The following is a 23,706-nucleotide window of genomic DNA, read 5'->3' on the forward strand; positions in this document are numbered from 1 at the left end:
TTTGCCATCTTCTTATAAGTAATTTTTAAACACATATTATTTTCTTAAACAGTAGGTAGTATCAGTTTACTCCAGTCATAAGGTTGATCTCTGCACATTATAGATGATGAAAATAAATTTACTATAAGAAGCAATACAATTCTTGTATGTAAATACAGAGAAACATTCTATATTTACGTTTCTTAAAGCATCACGCAAATAGTGCTCCATATGATTAGTGTTCGATGTACTGCTGCAGGTATCTTAATTATACAATGTAATATATATATATATATATAATATATCACTTAATTATATTACAGGCTATATTTTGTTGTACAATATAAGTTTACACGGTTTCACATCTTGCAATATAGTTTCACTTTGTGAAACCCCGGCTTATAGTGATTACAGGTACGTACTCAGAATACGGTCGAGCAGGCGTCGTTAATCTTAGTAAAGACCTTCCTAAAATCCCGGACAAGGGCTACCTCATTACGCCTAGAAAAAGTAATAAACTCGCCTCTGGATGGACGTTAAACAAAGTGGTCAAGTAACCTTGTTAGGGGGGGGGGGGAAGGGGATTGTTAGTAATGTGGACTCATGACCCCATTACTAGCAATGTACCAGGTCAGGTTGACCTCCACGCGGTTTCCCCTGGAAACCATCGTGATAAATTCCTAGTGAATTTGTCACGATGGGCTAACTGACGTAACCTCATGTTCATCTTATCATCCTCCACTGGTGCCCCGCCAGTGTAAACCGTTAGCGCAGGCGGGTGCACCATTCCATTATCATCTATAAAAAAAACCTTGTTAGCATTAAATGTTCTCTAAAGATATATATTTTATTATTTATTTATATCACATAAAATTGTGAAAACCACCCCAGTGCTCTAAGTCAACCTCACCTGCTCACGGTACATCCTGTTAAATAACAAACGAGACTCTGATGACCGATAAATGACGGTATACCCATTCTATCTACACAGTTTCAAATCCCATAGACTGATGATGGGCAGCAGTGTCATCGGTGTGAGAAACTGTGTACTGCGATCGGCAACCCGCATGCCCAGCTTGGCGATTATGGGCACATTCCTCCCATGACAGGTCCTACACGACCATGGCCCCTAGTTCCTGGTCGCTCTGCTATTCCTGGCCACGGCAGCGGTCTTGGTAACGGCAGAGCAAGGGGTGCTAAGAATCCCCGGGCTACGGTAGGCCGCCAATACCCATTGACCCACGCTACGTATAATGCACGCACACTGCACTTAATGAACACCTTGCGCAACTAGAAGAAGAACTGAAATACATAAGATGGCATATTCTGTAGCTTTTTAATAATATGTAGTTGTAGTAATTAATGGTTATTTAATCAAAGTGCAAAAGTAAACAGAACTTACTTATACTTAACTCTACATAAGTGTACTTATTCGTAACTACTGTTTGACGGTTCACATTGGTCTTCCCGAGTCAACATGTGACCCACGAAAGTTTCAAAATTTCCAAACTATTTCATATACTTATTGCTAAGGGGGACGACACTATAACTCTGGAATCTGACCATCTTATGACGTTTTTGGTCCATAAATGGACCAAAAACCCGACAGTATTGTGGAAATCTCCAGTGCGTCGAATATTAAAACTAACTGTATCTGGTATTAAAGCTATACTAAGAGGTATAGCCTTAAAGTTGTGCAAGTTTACGCACCGACATCGGCATACTCGGGTGATGAAGTAGACAGTATGTAAGAAGACATATCGAAGGTCTTACATAATACCTCAAAGGCATTCTACAACGTTGTCATGGGAGATTTTAATGCTAAAGTGGGAATCCAAACCGGCAGCGAATCGACAGCTATGAGACCACGAGCATGGGTTTTGGTAGTAGGAATCATAGGAAGTAAATGCTCGTCAACTTTCAAGAGAAAGAGGATGAATTCTTTCTTCAAAAATAACTTGAAGAAAAATTCATCAAGATATTTTTTTACTAACAATTTATCTGAATTTAGATTTTGAAATTTGTTTCTTATGAAGGTGACCTTCATAATGTTTGTTTGTATCACCTTGTTTGTGCCCGAATCACCGGCACCTGGTCCGACTGTAAGGATTACGAGGGGAGAATTTATATAAAAACAAACAAATATTTCATACTCCCCATTTAAGCTGTCATTAGAACCGGGTTTTTATATAATACTAGCTGTTCCCGCGGCTTAGTCCACGTGGAATTTAACTTTATTTTTCTGAAATAAAAGATTTTGCTGAAATAAAGGTAGTCTAAGTTACTCCTTATTATATCAGCTGCCTGCCAAAAAAAGTCCCGTCAAAATCGGTCCAGGCATTTTAGAGATGAGCTGGAACAAAGAGACAGACAGACAAAAATTAAAAAAAAAATATTTTGGTGTATGTATCCTTATTTATATTCATATGCTTGTAGTGAAAAACGGTTATTCAATATATAATATATAATTATAGACCACTAGTGACCGCGAATTCGGACGCGTCTTTTATACTTCGCTATTTATTGATGGTAATGAAAAGTAGTTTTCCGAACTATATGGTACGAAAAGGAATAAAAAATTAAAAAAGAAGAAAGATAAGAACAGCTCTGGTTACTAGACAACTGATAAAAGTACTTACATTTTTTTTAAATATATAATGTACATAGAAAACACCAAGACGAGGAATCGAAAACGAATGAGAGACACATACTATGTATAATATTTAAATAAATATATGTACTTACTTATTTATAGCCAATATGATAAAAAAATACAAATTACTTACTTTCATTATTGAAATAAAGTAATCTTGATGTAAATAACTTTTCATTTTCCATTGAAAATTCCAACAAAAGGTTCTATTTCACTCTGGGGTACCACTAAAAGATTTGTATCCAAGATTACAAGCCTCCCAGGTGTTGTTATCGACACTTCACGGAGATTCCGAGCGAAAGAAAACCGCACGAAACTGATTCTGAAGAAACGGTCAGGGTCTCTCTATATATTTATGGAGATAATAGTGTTTCCCGCAGTTTTACATGTTGTAAGGAGTTAGCTTATGTTATGTTTGTAGAAAAACAAACAGTCTGATATATAGACATACATGCACATGTATGCCTATCATATATGTCAGTTTTACATAACTTATGTTATGTTTGTAGAAAAACAAACAGTCTGATATATAGACATACATGCACATAGATACTCTTGCCTATCTATGAATAGTGTTTCCCGCAGTTTTACATGTTGTAAGGAGTTAGCTTATGTTATATTTGTAGAAAAACAAATGTATGTATGTCTATACATAATACTCTTGCCTATCGCTGTGTGACATGTCTAGTGTTATCAGATATATATTATTATTTATTAAGAACTGTGCTTAGTTTGGGACTAGATGACGCTGCGTGACATGTTTAGTGTTATTATTATTATTTATTAAGAACCGGATCTTAATTACATTATAGTAAAATATTTTTTTCATATATTATAGAATTAAGAAAAATATTTATTTATCCTATATAGCCCTATGGACCATATACACACAAGAGTTTTATCATTACTTAGTATAAAACAAAGTAGCTGTCACTGTCTGTCCATCTCTATATACATATATATAGCTTAAATCTTTAAAACTGCGCAACGGATTTTGATGCGGTTCTTTTTAACAGATAGAGTGATTCAAGAGGAAGGTTTATATATATAATACATGTACACCCGTGCAAAGCCGGGGCGAGTAGCTGGTTTATAATATTTGTAAGCTTGCAACAATATATGTAGTCCGTATTTTTTTTTTTATTCAATTTATTAAATGTCATTTCATCGCGACGTGTCGACGAGGCATCATTAGTCATTGAATTATGTGTGAATATTTGGATATAGCTTGGAAGCGTAGTGTTGACTGTTCACTAGCGTTGCAGACGTCCCATATTTCTCGTGACGTCCCGTATTTTAGGCTTAGTTTAAAATGTCATGTGTTTTACGCTTAGTTTAAAAAGACATGTGTTTTCGAATCATGCTCCGTTTTTTATTATTAAATCGATCGATCTATACTAGACAATTTGTCTTTTGATAATTTGTCCCGAGTAAAAAACTAAATATCAGTATTTTTTTGCCCATTTCAGCATTTGCTCCTTATAGCCTAAAAAAAATTTGGCAACTTGTTCACCCACCAAACTGCGACTGCTACATGGTCAGGTTTCCGCACTGAATTCTTGTGGTCTCACACAAAGGTTAGGAGAATGTCTAATATATAAAATTCTCGTGTCACAGGTTTCGTGTTTATATTCCTCCGAAACGGCTTGACCGATTTTGATGAAATTTTACATGTATATTCAGTAGGTCTGAGAATAGGTTTTATACTCCTAGGTGTTAATGATGGCCCCAAAAAACTTTTTACATTTTTCGACAATTATTTTTATTTTTTATAATGTTGCATTGCACTACACCAGGCGTCTGAGCGCAACCGATGGCGACAGCTGGTCGACAGGATAATGTAGAGTTGCGATCCTCAGCAGTGAGGGAACGATTTAGAAGAGATAATATTGCATTTGAAAATACATACGTACGACCCTAAACTTTCACCGTTCTATCACCAACCCTTATTTTTTTATAGCAATTTTAATTTATATGGCAAAATAACGTCTGCCGGGTCAGCTAGTATAACTATATATATGTAAATAGGTATGTACTGTTTTATAGATACAGATAGTATTACAGCAAATATTGCAAGCGTGCTATGACCGTAATTGACCCTGCTGACACGTACCTCATATTACGAGTACTTGGAGACATTATAACGTAACTGTTGCAATCGTTCTTATCACGAACGCTTGTAATTTGTTGCATCAATACTTTCGTAAAAGAAAGCATACAACTGATATGAGTGTTAGGGGAAAGAGGATTGTTTGTAATGTGGATTAATAACCCTATTGCTAGCAATATACCAGGTTGACCTCCACCAGGTTCCCCCTGGAAACCATCGTGATAAATTTCTTGAATTTGTTACGATGGGATAACTGATCTGATCTCATACTCATCATCCTCTATGTAAATTAATATCATTAAAAACAGGGTTTGATTATAAATGAGTGAAAATTTGAAGTTATATGTATTTTTCAATGCTAAGTAAAACTAAATTTCAGTGCTCAAAATAAACTAAAAAATGAAAAAAATATGTTAGAGGTGGACAACCCTTATCACGTAGGGGTATGAAAAATAGATAGTGCCCGATTCTCGGACCTACTGAATATGCCTATAAAATTTCATAAAAATCGGTCAATCCGTTTAGACAAGAAATGTTTTCTATCCTTATTATCCTATTTTATCCTTATTTTCGTTTTATTTTTCGACCTTTACAATACGTCGCTTATTTGCTCAACGTATGTCCGTCTACGGTGTTTCGTTATTCCCCATTAATCCATTAATTTTATACATATATAATTATTTATTTATTTATTCTTCATTGCACTATAAATATGTGTACAATTTGCGAAATTACTGCCATATGGCATTCTAAACCTGCTAAACAGTGGGTAAATTTGTTCATGAGCAGTGATAGGAAAGGTAATTTAGGTAAATAGATCAACAATAATATATATGTATATAAATACTTATAATCAGGCAACTAATATATTTTTTACTCGTCACAAAAATTGTAATTACGCGCGAAAAGTTTTAAGAAGTGGCCAGGTACTAGTAATTTAGCCACCAAAATATTCGAAAATATAAAATTTCGAATAACGAATTCTTTTGTCAATTATAGGATAACGTTGATAATTCTGAATACGAATTTTAATATACTTTTTCTTTTTTTAAAATTTAATTTAAAAAGAAAATATTATGGATACCAAAGACATTATAAAAATTCTTATATGAAAGTATCACAAGCTATTCTTACAGGATAAATCTCCAGGGAACTTAACCGGGGTATAATTCTATTCTACGTCCTATGAAAAATGCTATTAAAAGTCTAATATTACAGAGTGCCGTAGTACATTCTTGTTTTAATATATTGTAAGAAAGTTTCAATTCATGTTCTTATCCGAAATTGCGCTACTTTCTATAAAATATTTGGTAGTTATGGGCAGTTGATAGTGTGTAGGTTTTCATAATTTTATTTAAGTAAAACTTTCTCTATTATTTTAATTTAAACCTCAAACCATATTATTTAAAAAATATAACGTTTTTTTTAATCATAGAGGCAACAAAAAGAAAAATTAAAACTGAAGTAAGTTTCGTGTTTGCTCGTTGCTCAATTCGGTGTATATTATTAATAATACTGCAGATGTATTATTTATGACTTTTATTATATATGGTTATATTACTTATATTTAACACGACAACTCTTTGTTACATGACTCGACTCGACACACAGACAGACCATAGACCAAGTAATTAATCATAACCATAGACACATATTTTTATGGCTCTGAATACACAACACTCTCCCCTTACAAATTAAGTTTAACAGGTGGACGTACCACACGAGCTGATCTACGTGGCAAACCACTTACAATTGGATTTTGAACTTCCACAGATGGAGTACTTTCTCTATTAGTTACATATTCCGATTGTGAACTCACTACTGGCTCACATACCCTATCTTGAATCTCTGAAGGAGATCCGAAAGATACATTTGTAGTTTGTTGACATACATTAGGAACTAAATCTACATTTGGTGTTCTCTCATGAAACATTTTTGTTAAAGAAGATGATAATGGAGCATAACTAATCTGGTTTATATGTACTTTCTTCAAAATGCCATTTATGGATACAATAAATAGAACAGGACTTAAAACTTTAACAATTATGCCTTTTGTAGGATACATTTTTCCAATCCTAACAAGAACAGTCTCGTTTTCTTTAAAAACAGAGTATGTAGGTAATTGTTTAATTAACACAGGATTATTTTTTGGATTTAACATACTTAACAATGTCCTAGGTACATATGAAAATAACATAGTATTAGGTGACTTTTGATTTACAGTTGTTGGTGTATTGCGATAATTACATAAAAATTTTGACAAACTAATGAAAATATTACTATCATTTCCAGAAATAACAATTTTTCTAATGCCTTCTTTACAATTTGAACATTCCTTTCAGCTAACCCATTGCTTTCAGGATGATATGGTGGTGACTTTGTAACTTTAATGTTTAATGAAGTACAAAAATCTATAAATTCTTTTGAATCAAATGGAGGGCCATTGTCAGACACAATTTGACATGGTAACCCCATCACAGCAAATATATCATACATTACTTTAATTACATGACTTGCATCACAGTGTTTCATCAACTTAACATCAATCCACTTTGAATAAGAATCACAATATATGAAAAAATGAAAATTACTAAATTGAAAAAAATCTATGTGGACCCTCTCAAAAGGACTACCACTCTGTGGCCAAGGCATTTTTAGATTATTAGGTTTAAAATTTACAATAGCACATGGCTCACAGGATTGACATGCATTTTCAATGTCAGTACACATGTTTGGCCACCAGAACAATGACCTTGCTAACATCTTAGTTCTTACTACTCCTGGATGTCCCTCATGTAACATTAATAAAACTTTTGCTTGATATTTGTGAGGTATAATTACTCTAGAACCAAAAACTAAACATCCATTCATAATAGATATATAATGTCTTATCTTGAAATAAGGCAAAATTGCCACATCAGACATATGATTTGGCCATCCATTTTTGGTGTAATTGAAAACTTTTAACAACACTAAATCATTTATTGTTTCATTTGCAATATCAACATAACATATTGGCAACTGTGACTGTACTAAATCACAATTGTCAATCTCTAACACAACTTTATTCATTGGTAATCTTGACAATGCATCTGCATGCATTAAATACTCACTACGCTTATGTACTAAATTATAATCATAATTCTCTAAAATTAAAGACCAATGTTGCAATCTGTGTGCTGCCAATGTCGGTATACTTTTACTAGGATGCAATATATGTTTTATTGGTGCATTATCTGTGACTAATGTAAACTGACGACCCCAAAGATACTTATGAAATTTAGTAACAGCATAAATTATTGCCAATGCTTCCCTATCTAATTGAGAGTACTTTTTCTGCACTTGGGTCAATGAACATGACGCAAATGCCACTGGTTTCTCTACTGACTTATTATTTTCCTTGACAATATGACATAATACTGCTCCTAACCCAACTGGACTTGCGTCGCTGTAAACAACAATAGGTAATGTAGGGTTATAATGCATTAAAACTTGACTATTGATTAACTTTTGCTTAGACAACTCAAATATTGCTTCATGTTCATTAGTCCATGACCATTTTGACTTACTTTCTGTTAACTCTCTTAAAGGTTTAACTATTGTACTAAGATTTTCAATATAATTATGATAGAAGTTTAATAATCCTAAATAAGACCTTAACTCTTTCACATTATCTGGTCTTTTTGCTTTTACTACAGCTTCAACAAGATTTGGACTAGGTTTTCTACCCTCAGCATCAATAACATGGCCTAAATATTCAACAGACTGACAAAACCATTTGCACTTTTTAAAATTTACTTTTATATTATATTCACTTAACTTTTGTAAGACTCTCACAACTGTATTATAACAATCTTGAAAATTCAAACCTTTAATTAGGATGTCATCGATATAACATTTTGTATTATCAATCCCAGATAGCACTTGATCCATGACAGATTGAAAAATTGCTGGTGCTGAAGCTATACCATAGATTAAACGCTTAAATCTGTATAATCCCTTATGGGTATTGACTGTTAACAATGGTTGGCTCTGCTCATTTACACAAATCTGTGTATATGCATCAGACAGATCTAAAACTACAAACATCTTACCTCCTGCCATAGAGGCAAATATATTCTCAGCAGTAGGCAATGGATAATTATCAATCTTTATATTTGGATTTACTGTTCGCTTAAAATCTACACATAATCTATAAGTTCCATCACTCTTTCTTATAGGTACTAATGGTGAGGCCCACTCTGAATGTTTGACTTTATATATCTTTCCCTGTTTTTCTAATTTATCTATAGCATCAGAAATTTTTGTTATTATACTATATGGAACCTCATATGCTTTCATGAATACAGGTACATAATTTTCTTTTAATATAATGTTAGCTTCAAAAGTTTTGATACATGTATTACTTTCACTTGTAAAACAATTACTAAATTTACTTTTTAAATGCTGTACACACTGAGGAATTTTACTGACACTTATTGAATTACACAAAGTACCTCTCCAATTTGGAAATAATCGATCCAGCCAATCACGACCCATTAATGGTACAAATGACTTATTTTTATCACCACATATTACAAGTTTTAATTTATAATTACTGACCTTGACACATATTTCTCCATAAATACTGATTGGACCAGATATTCCCCCCAATTTCACTGGTGATGGACAGACAGACAAGTTTTTGAAGTACTTTTCATAATGTTCATATGATATAACAGACACTGCAGCTCCTGTATCAATTTCCATGATTAACTTCACATGTTCAACATTTATAGAGACCAACTTTGCATTATTTTTATTTAATTTATTTACTGAAACTGAATTAATGTTTAAACTATTATTCATTAACTGTTCTACAACACAATCCACCTCCTGCATGGAATTTGAAACTGACTGCCTTTGATTATCTATATATTGTGATTGATTTGACCTACCATTTGACACATATTGTACATTGTTGGAACCATACTCAACTTGATCTTGATCACTATTAACTTCATTCACTGACATTTCTCTATGAAACTTATTTCTGCATTTATACGATGTATGACCAAAACGACCACATATATAACACTTCCACTGCCGGGCTGGACATGTTAATGGACTATGAAATCTCCCACATCTGTAACATTCCTTTCCTTGATTATTCGACTGCTGATATCTGTTTCTTGTAACTAACCCTGTATTTGCACCTTTATTCATATGGCCTTGACTTCCTGACTGATTGTAATACACCTGCTTTGGCTGTACTTGACTTCTTGACTGACTATAACCTCTTGACTGAAAATTCCTTGTATGACTTTTTGACCGACTGTTATTTCTTTTAATGAAATTAACATCTGTATTCTCGTTTTTTAATTGAATTAATTGATTTTGTATTACTTCCTCCTGCATTATTATATCTTTTAGCTGACTGAATGTTGGTTGGTTTACTGCCAATAATTTTCTTCTAATATTATCATTTTTTACACCTGCTATTAATTGTGAACACAAAGCTTGCTCCTGATACGACCCAAAATTACATTTTGACGCCATTTTGATTAAACTTGTGATGTATTCGTCACACGTTTCACCTTCTTTTTGCATACTTTTATGGAACAGAAATCTATTTGTGGACTCTAATCCCACAGCATCATATTTATTCACTAATATATGTTCTAATTGAGCGAAGGATTTATCCTTAGGCTTTTGGGGTTGTATTTAAGACGCCATAATGTCTGGCTCCTATGCTTGTTAACAGAAGTGCTTTCTTTGTGATATCGTTTGTAATATTGTTTAAAATACAATATTGTTCAAATATATCAAACCAACTGCTACAGGATAACGTATCTTCATCGAACGGTTGAACCGATCCAGTAAATTTCGACTCTTTTTCAGACATCTTGACTATACAATATTTTGACTTACTTTTCTTTATCCTCGTCGCCAATTTCGTGTTTGCTCGTTGCTCAATTCGGTGTATATTATTAATAATACTGCAGATGTATTATTTATGACTTTTATTATATATGGTTATATTACTTATATTTAACACGACAACTCTTTGTTACATGACTCGACTCGACACACAGACAGACCATAGACCAAGTAATTAATCATAACCATAGACACATATTTTTATGGCTCTGAATACACAACAGTAAGTATCTTCTTTTTGAAACGATTTTAATTTGACTTAAACAAAGAAGCATCAACAGTGTTAGAAGTTGTAGATTTAAAAATAAAATTAAAAAGAAAACAAATATATTTCATGAAAATAACATATTTCATAATTAAAAACAATATTATGATGATTGACTTTCGCTATCAGATGATGCGGTTGTGATAGTCAAGGATATTGGTGGCACGTATGACATGACTCCGTTGTCGCATCCAACGCCGCCGCTATAGTATCCATATCCGCAGTTACCTCCACATCTGCCCCCACATCCGCATCCGCCTCCGTTGCCACATCCACCGCTGTTCCCGCCAAACAGACCACCTCCTTTAGAAGCTATTAGGAGGAGATACAGTAGATCCATATTATTGTTAGAACTACCATCATCCAATATAATAACTTGTGGTGGTTGGTTTTGATAATTCGGAAGATTCATGGGTGGAGATGGGAAGCAAGGTGGCGGTGGAAATGAACATGGCGGTGAAGGGAATGGCATAGGTACTTGGAATTGGGATACAGTTTGGGCCGTAGGTTCGATAACAGCTGGTAAAATCAACTGGCCGATTTGTGAAGGTGTATTAGCTATTGGTACGGATGTGGAGGTTACTGGAGCATATTGGCAGTTCGCTTTGAAAATCTGAAAAGATAAATATTAATTAATTATTTAATTAACCTATATAATGACATTATTCGTCTAAATATTACACATATAAATTAATAATAATATTATCAACTCTAGTACAAATCATGTTTTCATGAAGAAATAGGAACTCCTTTTTTCTTCTTCTAATTCTTCATGAAAATAGTACTGGTACTAAAGAGTACAAGTAACCTGTATGTAAAATTTTGTATTTAATATAATTTTAAATCTTTATTCATGAATTATTTTTTCTATAGAAGTATATTTCCTTGACTTAGCTTAATTTTATGACAATGGTCTAAGCTGTTAATATTTAAACCGTTACAAACAAACTCCGTTTTGCTTTTACATTGTTAGTATGTACTCTAAGTAATAATGTAAAAGAATATGGATTTTGTTTGTCAGATTTGTGTGATTATAAAATAATTATTTTAGAGGTATACATTTTCTTATCTTTACATTACATACATAATCACAATTTAAAAATTTAATGAATTTTAGAATGATATGTAACTTATTTTATCGTAAATAACTTATTTTCTCGCTAATAATAACTTTTTTCGCTAATTATATTTACATTAATTTAAAGTTAGTTCTAAAAATACTGATCTGGAGAAAAATTAATCTATACGTAAGTTTAGTATTTTCAGACTAAAAAAATAAATTCAATAATTTCGTCTATGCATTCGTAATAGTTATAAATAATTGAACAACTGATTTTAATAAAACAATAATTTACCTGCAAAACGAACAGAAATGCGGAAAATATTCTCAATCGTCGATTAACCATTGTGTTGAATCAGCAACTTAGGTATTCACTAATTATTCAGTGTTTATATATTATTTATTACAAAACAATTCGGTTACTGGGTAATTTATGATGTAAAACATTATCAATTTGAATACAATCACGTGCCACTTTGATAAAAGTTACGTATACCAACTGCAAAATATGAGTGTAATAATATTGTGTAGTTGTTGCAAAGTAACCTGTTAGGACAGAGACAAAGGTACACTTTGTATAAAGTCGTCTAAGTAGGTACCTCTGTCTCACCTCTTTGAATCGTCAATTCTTAATAGAAGTAGACTTTATTTAAAGTTGAGGGCGTCTGCGTGCCTCTCCTATAACAATCAATTATTTTTCAGATTTTCACTTTGTTTCATAGTGAATTGGTTCAGTTTCTTCAGTATTCCACCTGGATTTTGAGGAGTTGATGATTGTTATTGTCTTAAAAGTTTAAGATCCGGTTAATATAAATTATTTTTATCGTAATTTACTCTACTCAAATTAACGTACATTTTTTTACCGACTGGCACTAATTACTACTGTGAAACTTGCCAAGTAATATCTAGATTACCGTTAACATTTTGCTGGGATTAATTCTTCAGTGAAACTGTACGATAAAGGCGAATATATGATGATGAGATCATTTTACTCCAGCATTTATTAAGCATGTTATATCAGTCTTAAAGAGTAATAGTGGTAAAATGGAATTACTTTTGGCTGTATATCGTATTCATTTCGCCTGAATTTTAAGACAACTCTTTTATAATATAACCTAAAGAGTTCGAATATTGTGTAGTGAAAGATTACATTTTTTTTTAATATGGCATGATTTTTTAATAATTTCTGGTCCAGTTTTCCTGCGCGTGAGAATGCTTGACGGATTAAATAATAAACTATATATTTGTTATAAATAATAAATAAAATATAATTTATGCAAAATAATCATCATTACATAGTATGAAACAAAGCCGCTGTCGCTGTCTGTCCGTCCCTAAGTATGCTTAAATCTTTAAAACTACGCAACGGAATTTGAAGCGGTTTTTTTAATAGATAGAGTGATTCTAGAGGATGGTTTATATATATAATACATGTACACCCGTGCGAAGCCGGGGAGAGTAGGTCGTAAATTATAAACGTAATAGTTACGAAGACGTTACAAAGCGAAAACTAACCTCCTGGAACGGAACGCTCGTGTGGATTTCTATTAAAAAACATTAAAAAATCCTATAATTTGAAGTGAACTATATATGTCTTCGTAAGTGTTTAAGTATTAAGTGTATTTCATATACATAAGTAATTAATTAAAAAGGTCCCGAAAAATCGTTCCAGCCATTTCAGAGATTAGCGGGAACAAACAGACATACAGACAGATAAAAACTGAAAAAAAAAAATGTTATTTTGATATATGTGTGTGTATTATATATTAATGTATTTATATTCATATGCATGTAGTAAAAAACGGTTATTTTAGTATTACAAACAGAGACTACAATTTTATTTATATTTACAGATAAATATACAGCCTATATCACTCTGGAATGACGTGCCGAAACGGTGAAAGAATTTCTCAAATGGGTGCAATAATTTCGTATTTTATTTTCCTAATAACAAATTCCCATTTCCTTATAACATTAGTACAGATACAGTAGCAGATTCTTTCCTCATCTAGATATTAATATTTAACAAGTTCTCGTACACAATATGTACTGAAAAAGACCAAAAAGTTAACTGCATCGGCCGGGAATCGAACCCGGGCCGCCCGCGTGGCAGGCGAGCATTCTACCACTGAACCACCGATGCTGATAAAGGTATTATAAAATATAGTGTTCGCTTAGAACGTGATATTTTAGAAAGGTGATGTTATTAGTGAAGATGCGCATACGCAACATAAAGTGTAATTTGCGCCTTGACCTCGCGGCCTCATTATATAGAAAAAAAACTACATACACTCATCTCATGATATAAAGAATGTATTACATTACAAGAATGTATTACGTTATGCAAGAATCAATACTTTCATGCTATTTTACTGGGGTATACTTTATATAAATATATTTAATCGAATTAGGTGTTATTTTGCGGAATTACATTTTACTACTTAATACTACAAATTAATTTATTTGTTTTATTTTGTTTAATTCCACTACTATTATGAGTGAGACCACAAACATTTTTCAACCTGGCCAGACTTATTTATTGATTTATTCAATTAAAATAATATAACCTTACAGTTTACACGTATAGGTACATTTTGTATTTTAAAACTATGTACTGAACTATATATACTATTTAACTATGTAAAGATAGGTACATTCTAATTTTATTTATTATAGAAAGCAAGGCTCTCGTATACACTCAGCATTTTGGACACATGTCAAAAATAAAAATAAATACTTTTTTTCTTTCTGTCAACGCAGTCTATCATTTATTATTAATTTTATTGATTAAATGCCTTATAATTCGATCACAGTGAGAAACACAAACAATTTTGTAGTAATATTTGACATCACCAACAATCTCTTCCCCAATATTTATTTTTAATTACAATATTGGGGAAGAGATTGTTGGTGATGTGGACTAATAACCCCATTACTAAGAATGTACCATGTCGACCTCTACGCGGTTCCTATCCTGATAAATTACTCTTGAATTTGATACGATGGGCTAACTAATATGGTCTTTCTTTTCATCCTCCACTGGTGCCCCATCAGCGTAAACCGTTAGCGCAGGCGGGAGTACCATTCCAGGTGATTTTTTTACTATGGTCTAACTAACCTGCTCTCATGCACCTATCATCCTTCACTGGTGCCCCGGCAGCCTAAATAGAGTAATCGGGAACACCGTTTCATTATTATTCCAAATGAGTGGTAGAATCAAAATATGACTATTCAAAAGTGCTTGTAATGAGTTTATTTGAATAAAGATTATTTCTATTTCTATTTCTATTATTATCCATTAAAAAGAATAAAAAAATTTTGAATAAATAAAAATAAAATTTGAGTTCGCCACTATAAACTGATCATCATTTCGTCCCATTCTACTAGTGCCCCGCCACATATAGCGGATTTACGATACTCTAAAGCGGGTTTAACAAACCATAGTGTTATGATCTACTAAATATAATAAAAATATTTTTTTTGTCAAAAATCCAACCCGCGAACTAGAACACGAGGCGCATTGAAACGCTATATCATCAACGAAATCATTAAAAATAATTATACTTATGGTATAAATAAATCTATTTGATTTATTTTGTAACCGTATTATAATGTTATATTGCACATAAGATCATCATTGACTTGCGAATAATCACGTTTAGATGAAGCCTCTTTTCCTAACATTTTCGTAAGCATCGGTGGTTCAGTGGTAGAATGCTCGCCTGCCACGCGGGCGGCCCGGGTTCGATTCCCGGCCGATGCAATTTTTTTTATGTTGATTTTTTACGTACATATTTTGTAGTAGCTCAAATATCGGTGAGATTTAAACATTATTAAGAATTTATACTTCATCTACTTCAAAGTTGTTGTTGTTAAAATATTTGCCTGAAAAGACTAGTTTTTGCAAACTCTTTGCACATTTTTATATATTTATTTCTTACAGTTTTTAAAATTTACATTTATTTATTGTCACTTAGTATTTACCATTTTCTATCCATTGTTTGTTTAATATCACATTCCAGTCCATTAATTCTGTCGCTCACACTATTATTGGTCTATTATTTATTATTTGTTTAAATAATAACAAGAAAAATTGACTACAACTTAATCAGTTACAAAAGATTAGTCATATAGTAATTGAACTATGTTTTACAATGGTTGGCACTACATTTAGGCTAAAAAGACCAAAAAGTATTACATTTTGGTCCTTAGCATGGGAGTATAATTTATTCATAAAAATAGTACAACAATAAACTTATTGCACGTAATTTGTAGAACCCTAATGTTATTTCTTGCTCAATAAATACGAGGGTAGCAGCTATAAAACACAACGGCGGACGGGGTTTTGAGATAAACGATCTGTACCCGTCTATGTGGCAACATTTGTTCTTAGATTTCTACTTTATTACAAGTACATTTTATATAATACTTACTAGCTGTGCTCGCGGTTTCACCAGCGTGAACTTTATAGCTTATATCTTATTCTGATGTATAAGCTATATTGCTGTAAAGTTTCATCGAAATCCATTCAGTAGTTTTTGAGTGAAATAGTAACAAACATCTATTAATACTTACAAACTTTCACGTTTATAATATTAATTAATAAGTTACGAAAGGAATTGCTAATAATGTGACCTAATTACTCCATCGCTAGCAATGTACCAAGTAAGACCTGCATGCGGTTCCCTTGGAAATCATCATGATAAATTTTTTGGTATATTTGTCACAATGGGCTAACTGACTGAACCTCATGTTCATCTTATCTTCCTCCACTGATACCCGCTAGCGTAAACCATTAGTGTAGGCGGATGCACCATTCCATTATCATCCATAAAACTATATATACTTACTTATGTACATAGGGCTAATCATTATACATTACTGATGCAAAGTATTTTTTTTATTATATGATCACGTGATGCGATCTGCGTGGTCACGTGATCGATTTACTATCAAGAATTAAAAAAAATATCAGATTACCTACTTGGTTTTTTTGTAAAAATAGTAAAGTTTTTTGTTTCTAATACAGTCTGGCTTTCAGATTCTCATATATTCTTATGAAAATCATGTTAAACACTTTTTTAATCTGGTTAATGAAAAGAGAGTTCTTAATTTCGTATAATATTTTTTCTCTGACCGATATCGTCGTCTTTATTTACATAATTTAGAAAGGAGAATATTCTTAATGTGGTATCCACGTTTAATACTCACTACATATAGTTGTTCCCAATGTGAAATACTACTCAAATAAGACGTATACTCCATATTGGACGTATGTCTTCATCTAAAAGTCTTCGGTCACGTACCAGGTCAATCGTCTCATTACAACGTTGTGGTCTGCGTGACATCACTATCTTATGCTATTCTGGTAAATAATTCAGTTGAGAGGAAAGGGGGCTGTTAGTAATGTGGACTGATGACCCCATTACTAGTTTTTTTTCTATAATGGATGATAATGGAATGGTGCATCTGCCTGCGCTAACGGTTTACGCTGGCACCAGTGAAGGATGATAGGATATGAATGAGGTGTGACCTGTTAGCCCATCGTCGTAAATTCACCAGGCATTTCATATATTGGTTTCCAGGCGAAACCGCGTGGAGCCCTATTACTAGTGGAAATCATTATAAGAAATCCATGGTGAATTTGTCGCGATGGGGTAACAGACCTGACTCATTCAAATTGAAAATATCTTTATTCATCTAGATCTATTACAGACTCTTATGACATGTCAAATTTACCTTTAGTTTAGGAATGATTTCAAGATCAGAAGAACTGACAAGAATCTCTTGTATCCTTTTCAAATAAAGCTTGAACATGTTTACAATAATACAGATTCACTTTAAATTAAAATTTGTGATAATAGTGTCACCACCAGCATATGCTATTGCAAAAGCAAATAGTCTAATCAGTGTTGTCATACACATTTTATCATCTTCCACTGGTAAACGGTTAGCGTAGGCGAGTGCACAATTGCATCATCATCATTAAAAAAAACAGGTACGACAGTTTTATTTCGCTGCTCGAAAAAATAATAAATGAATATGATTCAGGTATCAAATAGATTTTATTTTCAGCCTGGGTAAATACATTTTTAAAGTACATCCATATATTCACGGCCTCGGTGTAACTGTTTAGCATACTGTATGTAAAGGGAGGGGACGCCTAAGAAAAGATGGATGGATTGTGTGAAAGATGATATGAATAAAAGAAGAGTATGTTTTATCCAGTGGAAGAGAATGATCGCCAAATAATGGGATAAAGGCAAGGCAATGATGACTGCCTTTTTCACACACGATTTCCTTTATATAAAAATATTAATATTACAGTAATTTAAAGGTAATGTTTTCGTTATTCTGAAAATTCAATACCACGATAAAGTTTAAAAAACAATTTTAATTTTTTACACTGTCTTGAATTCTTTTTATCTCACTAGTGTGAAACGTTGATATTAGTTTGCCTTTTTCCGAGTACAGAATTCTTCGAGTTTAATTAGTAATTCATCATCATCATCATTGCCTTGCCTTTATCCCATTATTTGGGGTTTAATTAGTAATTAGTTATTGTAAAGAAATTTCATAGTAGATATAGTACTTTATGGAGAGAGGTGGGTATGTAGCCTTAAGAAAAACCTAAGTAAATTCCGATGACGCAACAAAACAAAACGTATGTATACATATTGCCAGACTATTTTTGTAATCAAACCCATATTCAGCGTTAATTGATGTGTATTGTTACAAATGTCTATAGTCGTTCTTTGTTGTTGCAAGTAAATAATGACGTCTGCCATTAATGTGGGTAAACTTTAATGTGTACTCAGCGAGTGGGTGTCAATGTTGCCAGCATTTGAAATTTTACCTCAACGAATCTTTACATAGTTTTTTTTTCTGACTACTCTAATGCTGTTGGCCGCAGCTGGCCTTTACAGCTTCACCGGACGTTAGAGGGCGAGTGTAGATGGCACTCCAAACCCACGGAAGGACTTATGGAGCGGCTGAAGGCCATCTCCTGCCTGACGGATACGACTTAAGTCTGAGGGCACCACTAGGGGTTCGAACCTCGACTCAGGCCGTCGTAATATCGATCCCCGTTTGAATTGGACGGGGGATCGATCGGAGGGGGGTCTTTACATAGTATAAAACGTAAACGTATTTTAATGCAGTTTTCAGCAATAGATAGATTTATATGTGTAAAGTAAATGTAGAAGTTCAAAGATTTGTAATGCATTCATGCGAAGCCGTAACAGGTCGCCAGTATATTATAAATAATATAAAAATGTCTATTGATTATTTACTAATTAATATCTATTTTTTATAAATAATATACATATAACATTATAACATTCTTTATACGAAATGAAACATATTGGAATCAAAATCAGTTAGTTATCAGATAGTTCATGTATGCTCTCGATCAAATAGAATAATGGTATCTCTAAATATAGAAATCTCAACTGAAATTTTAAAGAAATCTATATAAAAATTGAGAAATGTAAATCCATACTAATGTTATAAATACGAAAGTTTGTTTGTTCTTCAGGCTGTATTGTAAAATTCCAATTCCATCACGTATTACAGCAGTAAACTTTTATTTGTCCCTTCCTTAAAGGTACGTTTTAAAATGATATAACGACTCACAAACTCACTAAGATTGTATTCAGTTTATAAAGATTTAACGACTCTTATAGCCAATTTATAAGTAACCATATATACATATATAATATATATATATATATATATATAAATATCCCCTTGGGCACTTTGTGGCTCAGACGTGCCGTATAGGTAGTTTTTTGTTGATCCTTTTTCACTTGTTGATCCGGAGGCCTTTTGTTGATCTAATGCCAGATGACGATATATAAATGTTGATCCGTTTTGAGCCACAACTGTCACGACGAGTAATAATAATAATTAAGCGATTTATACACGATTTTATACAAATCCACCTTTTTGGCATACGAGCAGTTCTTGATCCAATTCAAACGGGCCAATCAGGGTGCAGCATTTGCCAAGGGCTTCCTCATTGGCACGTTTGGGCTACTACATTATGGCTACAGTAACTTAATAATGTCTAGCTAGTATTTCAAAAATAATAGTCTACCTAATCTAAATATTTATAGAAATCAGTCTGGAGTAACGTGACTCCAGATCAAACCTCAATACTTGTTATTTTTTGGATGGGAATCTTTTCTTTTGTAACAACGTTACTGAGCGAATAAAGAGAAGACGCAACGGCGGATCCAGGGGGGAGCGTCATGGAGGTCATGGGAGTCATGGGGGCGTCATGACTCTTAAAAAGCCCAGAACTTAGATAGACCACTAATTGAACTAAAAAATAATGAAACAGCAAATTTTTTTGCACGATCGGAGTGTTGGTGCAGTAGTATTAATTATAATTAAACATTGTTACTTAAAACATAACAGTTAAAGTACTATAACACTAAAAGCAAAATAGGTATTTTCAAAATACTTTTTCAAAATAAATTACCCTTTGAGTTTTTGTTCAAACCTCAGATATTATATTTATTTTAGGTATATCAATCAATACATAGTATAGCATAGTACAGTCTGTCTGTCTGTCTGTTTGTTCCGGCTAATCTCTGAAATGGCTGGACCGATTTTGACAGGACTTTTTTTGGCAAGTAGCTGATGTAATAAGGAGTAACTTACGCTACTGTTATTTTAGAAAAATAAAATAAAATTTCACGCGGACGAAGTCGCTGGGGCCAGCTAGTCTATAGATATACCGAGATTTAATGTTTAAGTTGCTATTATGTTATTGACAAAATTTTACTGTAATGTTACTATTACGTTATCCTACACAATTTGTATTATTTTGGATGAATAAATAAATAAATAAATAAATAATAATCTATACATCTATACATTTAATAAAAATTGGAGTGTCTGTTTGTAATATTGAAAAAACCGTTTTTTACTACATGCATATGAATATATATAAGGTACATATACCAAAATAACTATTTTTATAATTTTAGTCTGTCTGTCTGTCTGTCTGTTTGTTCCGGCTAATCTCTGAAATGGCTGGACCGATTTTGACGGTACTTTTTTTGGCAGGTAGCTGATTTATAAGGAGTAACTTAGGTTACTTTTATTTTAGAAAAATAAAGTTAAATTCCACGCGGACGAAGTTGCGGGAACACCTTGTTTTTAATAAAAACATCTTTTTTGTGGTACTTGAGAATGTTGAAGCCTGTTGTTTGTAATATTGAAATAACCGTTTTTTACTACTTGCATATGAATATAAATACGGTACATACACCAAAATAACATATTTTACAATTTTTGTCTGTCTGTCTGTTTGTTCCGGCTAATCTCTGAAATGGCTGGACCGATTTTGACGGGACTTTTTTTGGCAGGTAGCTGATGTAATAAGGAGTAACTTAGGCTACTTTTATTTTAGAAAAATAAAGTTAAAAACCACGTGGACGAAGTCGCGGGAACAGCTAGTGTATAATATATTAGAGATACCTACGTGTTTTTTTATTGACGATTAGCTGTACACGGGATTTCGTCCGTGTTGAATTTAACTTTATTTTTCTAAAATATAAGAAGTTAAATTCCACGCGGACGAAGTCGCGTGTACAGCTTCTTAGTTGTCGGTAGTCTAGCGATTTATCTAGCACACCGCTTTGATTCCTGCTTGGTGGTCGAGGGTTCGATTCCTCGGACGCTGCAAACATTTGTATTCATGAGTATGATTGTTTGTAACGGTCTGGGTGTTTTCTATGTATAATATGTATGTATTTACGAAAAAAAACTTTGTATTTATATCAGTTGTCTAGTACCCATAACATAATCTTCAGCTAGCTTAACTTGGGTCTAGATGAAGCTGTGTGAATTGTCCTGAGATTACTATTATTACTATAATAAATCTTTTCAAATCAGCCGATGTTTATTTTTGCCATAATACGTGCTGTTACCATGTGATAATATTACGTACGTACTTATTACTGTTTTAAATGTGATGCGTTCATTATTTATATTTCCTTTGAATTAAAGACAAATGTAAGTATATATATATATACTTACATTTGCACGTTTTATAGTTGATCCAGCCACGATCCGTAGATATTGCTGATTCCACTGTCTCTCTCTTTCTACCACTATAACGGTAGCGTGGCGGAACGGCAACATGTTGCCGTTCCGACCAATGCGTTGTTGCCAAATGTATTCGTCGATAGTAGTAGATACCTATACTCGATATATATTTTTTCAACAATTTCCTGCAATAGTGAATCCGTATCGGCATTTTTTTTAAATGCACAAAGATTTTTTAGCTCTGAATATATTTAAAAATCATTTACTTGTGTGTTGATGAATTTATATACTAGTACATGAAGTACCTAATACTTGTTTTGATTTGAATAGGTAGCGATATTATGAATTTATTATACGTAATCTAAAGATTTTGACGAAATAAAAGTAATTAGTTATCTGTTAACCTTGACTTCATGCTGGCACCAGTATTATCAGATGATGAACATACTCTTCGAAAACTTACAGCAGAAATATCGTGTTTGGACTCATTAGATAGGTCTCTTTATTGAAATTGGTAAAAAATAGGATGAATAGAGTTTAAAAAACTTAAAATAAATGGTACATTAGAAATAATGTATAAAAACCCCTTACGTAAAATTCAACCACTTTAAACTTAATAATAATAATAATTAGGAAAAGAGAAAAGCTATACAGGCACTGAAAGTAATTGATGCCTTCCACACAATATTTTCAGTATTAAACAACTCTGTTTGTTCAGTAAAAGTGTAAATACACTGGTAACCTTTAATCATATTTTATATGCAAACATTACATATACAAACACTAAAGTTTTATTTCAGAATAGCCAGTAGTTTTCAAGAAATAAGTCTTTGAAATTGTACGTGTAACTTATATATATACCTACTAGTTTTTTCACCATAACAAACAACACCAATATGGCCTAGTTAGTAGTTTACCTGTGTACCAATTAATAATAATAGTAATCTCAGGACAATTCATACAGCTTCATCTAGACCCAAGTTAAGCTAGCTGAAGATTATGTTATGGGTACTGATATAAATACAAAGATTTTTTTCGTAAATACATACATATTATCTATACATAGAAAACACCCAGACCGTTACAAACAATTTAATAATAAGTTAATAGTTTAATAAGTACGTACGTAATATTATCACATGGTAACAGCACGTATTATGGCAAAAATAAACATCGGCTGATTTGAAAAGATTTATTATAGTAATAATAGTAATCTCAGGACAATTCACACAGCTTCATCTAGACCCAAGTTAAGCTAGCTGAAGATTATGTTATGGGTACTGATATAAATACAAAGATTTTTTTTCGTAAATACATATATATTATCTATACATAGAAAACACCCAGACCGTTACAAACAATCATACTCATGAATACAAATGTTTGCAGCGTGCGAGGAATCGAACCCTCGACCACCAAGCAGGAATCAAAGCAGTGTGCTAGCTAAATCGCTAGACTACCGACAACTAGCTGTACACCCGACTTCGTCCGCGTGGAATTTAACTTCTTATATTTTAGAAAAATAAAGTTAAATTCAACACGGACGAAATCCCGTGTACAGCTAGTCATCAATAAAAAAACACGTAGGTATCTCTAATATATTATACACTAGCTGTTCCCGCGACTTCGTCCACGTGGTTTTTAACTTTATTTTTCTAAAA

General features: G+C 32.7%; 2 protein-coding genes and 2 non-coding genes across 4 annotated transcripts; 1 reads left to right on the plus strand and 3 right to left on the minus strand.

Moving 5' to 3' along the window:
- Positions 1 to 1,062: 1,062 nt before the first annotated feature.
- Positions 1,063 to 10,280, minus strand: LOC131847977 (uncharacterized protein K02A2.6-like). Its single transcript, XM_059197706.1, has 4 exons — positions 7,422 to 10,280; positions 7,065 to 7,292; positions 6,493 to 6,711; positions 1,063 to 1,269 (listed from the first exon to the last, which is right to left on the minus strand). Exons 1-4 carry the CDS (start codon positions 10,278 to 10,280, stop codon positions 1,063 to 1,065), a joined length of 3,513 nt encoding a protein of 1,170 aa, XP_059053689.1.
- Positions 10,281 to 11,029: 749 nt separating this feature from the next.
- On the minus strand, positions 11,030 to 12,332 carry LOC131847978 (WAS/WASL-interacting protein family member 1-like). Its single transcript, XM_059197708.1, has 2 exons — positions 12,282 to 12,332; positions 11,030 to 11,539 (listed from the first exon to the last, which is right to left on the minus strand). The coding sequence occupies exons 1-2, from the start codon at positions 12,330 to 12,332 to the stop codon at positions 11,030 to 11,032; spliced, it is 561 nt and encodes a 186-aa protein (XP_059053691.1).
- Positions 12,333 to 14,058: 1,726 nt separating this feature from the next.
- Trnag-gcc (transfer RNA glycine (anticodon GCC)) lies at positions 14,059 to 14,129 on the minus strand. Its single transcript has one exon. It is a non-coding gene; the product is annotated as a tRNA-Gly (tRNA).
- A 1,549-nt stretch (positions 14,130 to 15,678) lies between these two features.
- Trnag-gcc (transfer RNA glycine (anticodon GCC)) lies at positions 15,679 to 15,749 on the plus strand. The gene has a single exon. It is a non-coding gene; the product is annotated as a tRNA-Gly (tRNA).
- Positions 15,750 to 23,706: the final 7,957 nt, after the last annotated feature.

Source organism: Achroia grisella, unplaced genomic scaffold, assembly GCF_030625045.1.
Source record: "Achroia grisella isolate CSIRO2021 unplaced genomic scaffold, CSIRO_AGI_Agris_v1 utg544, whole genome shotgun sequence".
In the NCBI taxonomy this organism is placed as follows: Eukaryota; Metazoa; Arthropoda; class Insecta; order Lepidoptera; family Pyralidae; genus Achroia; species Achroia grisella.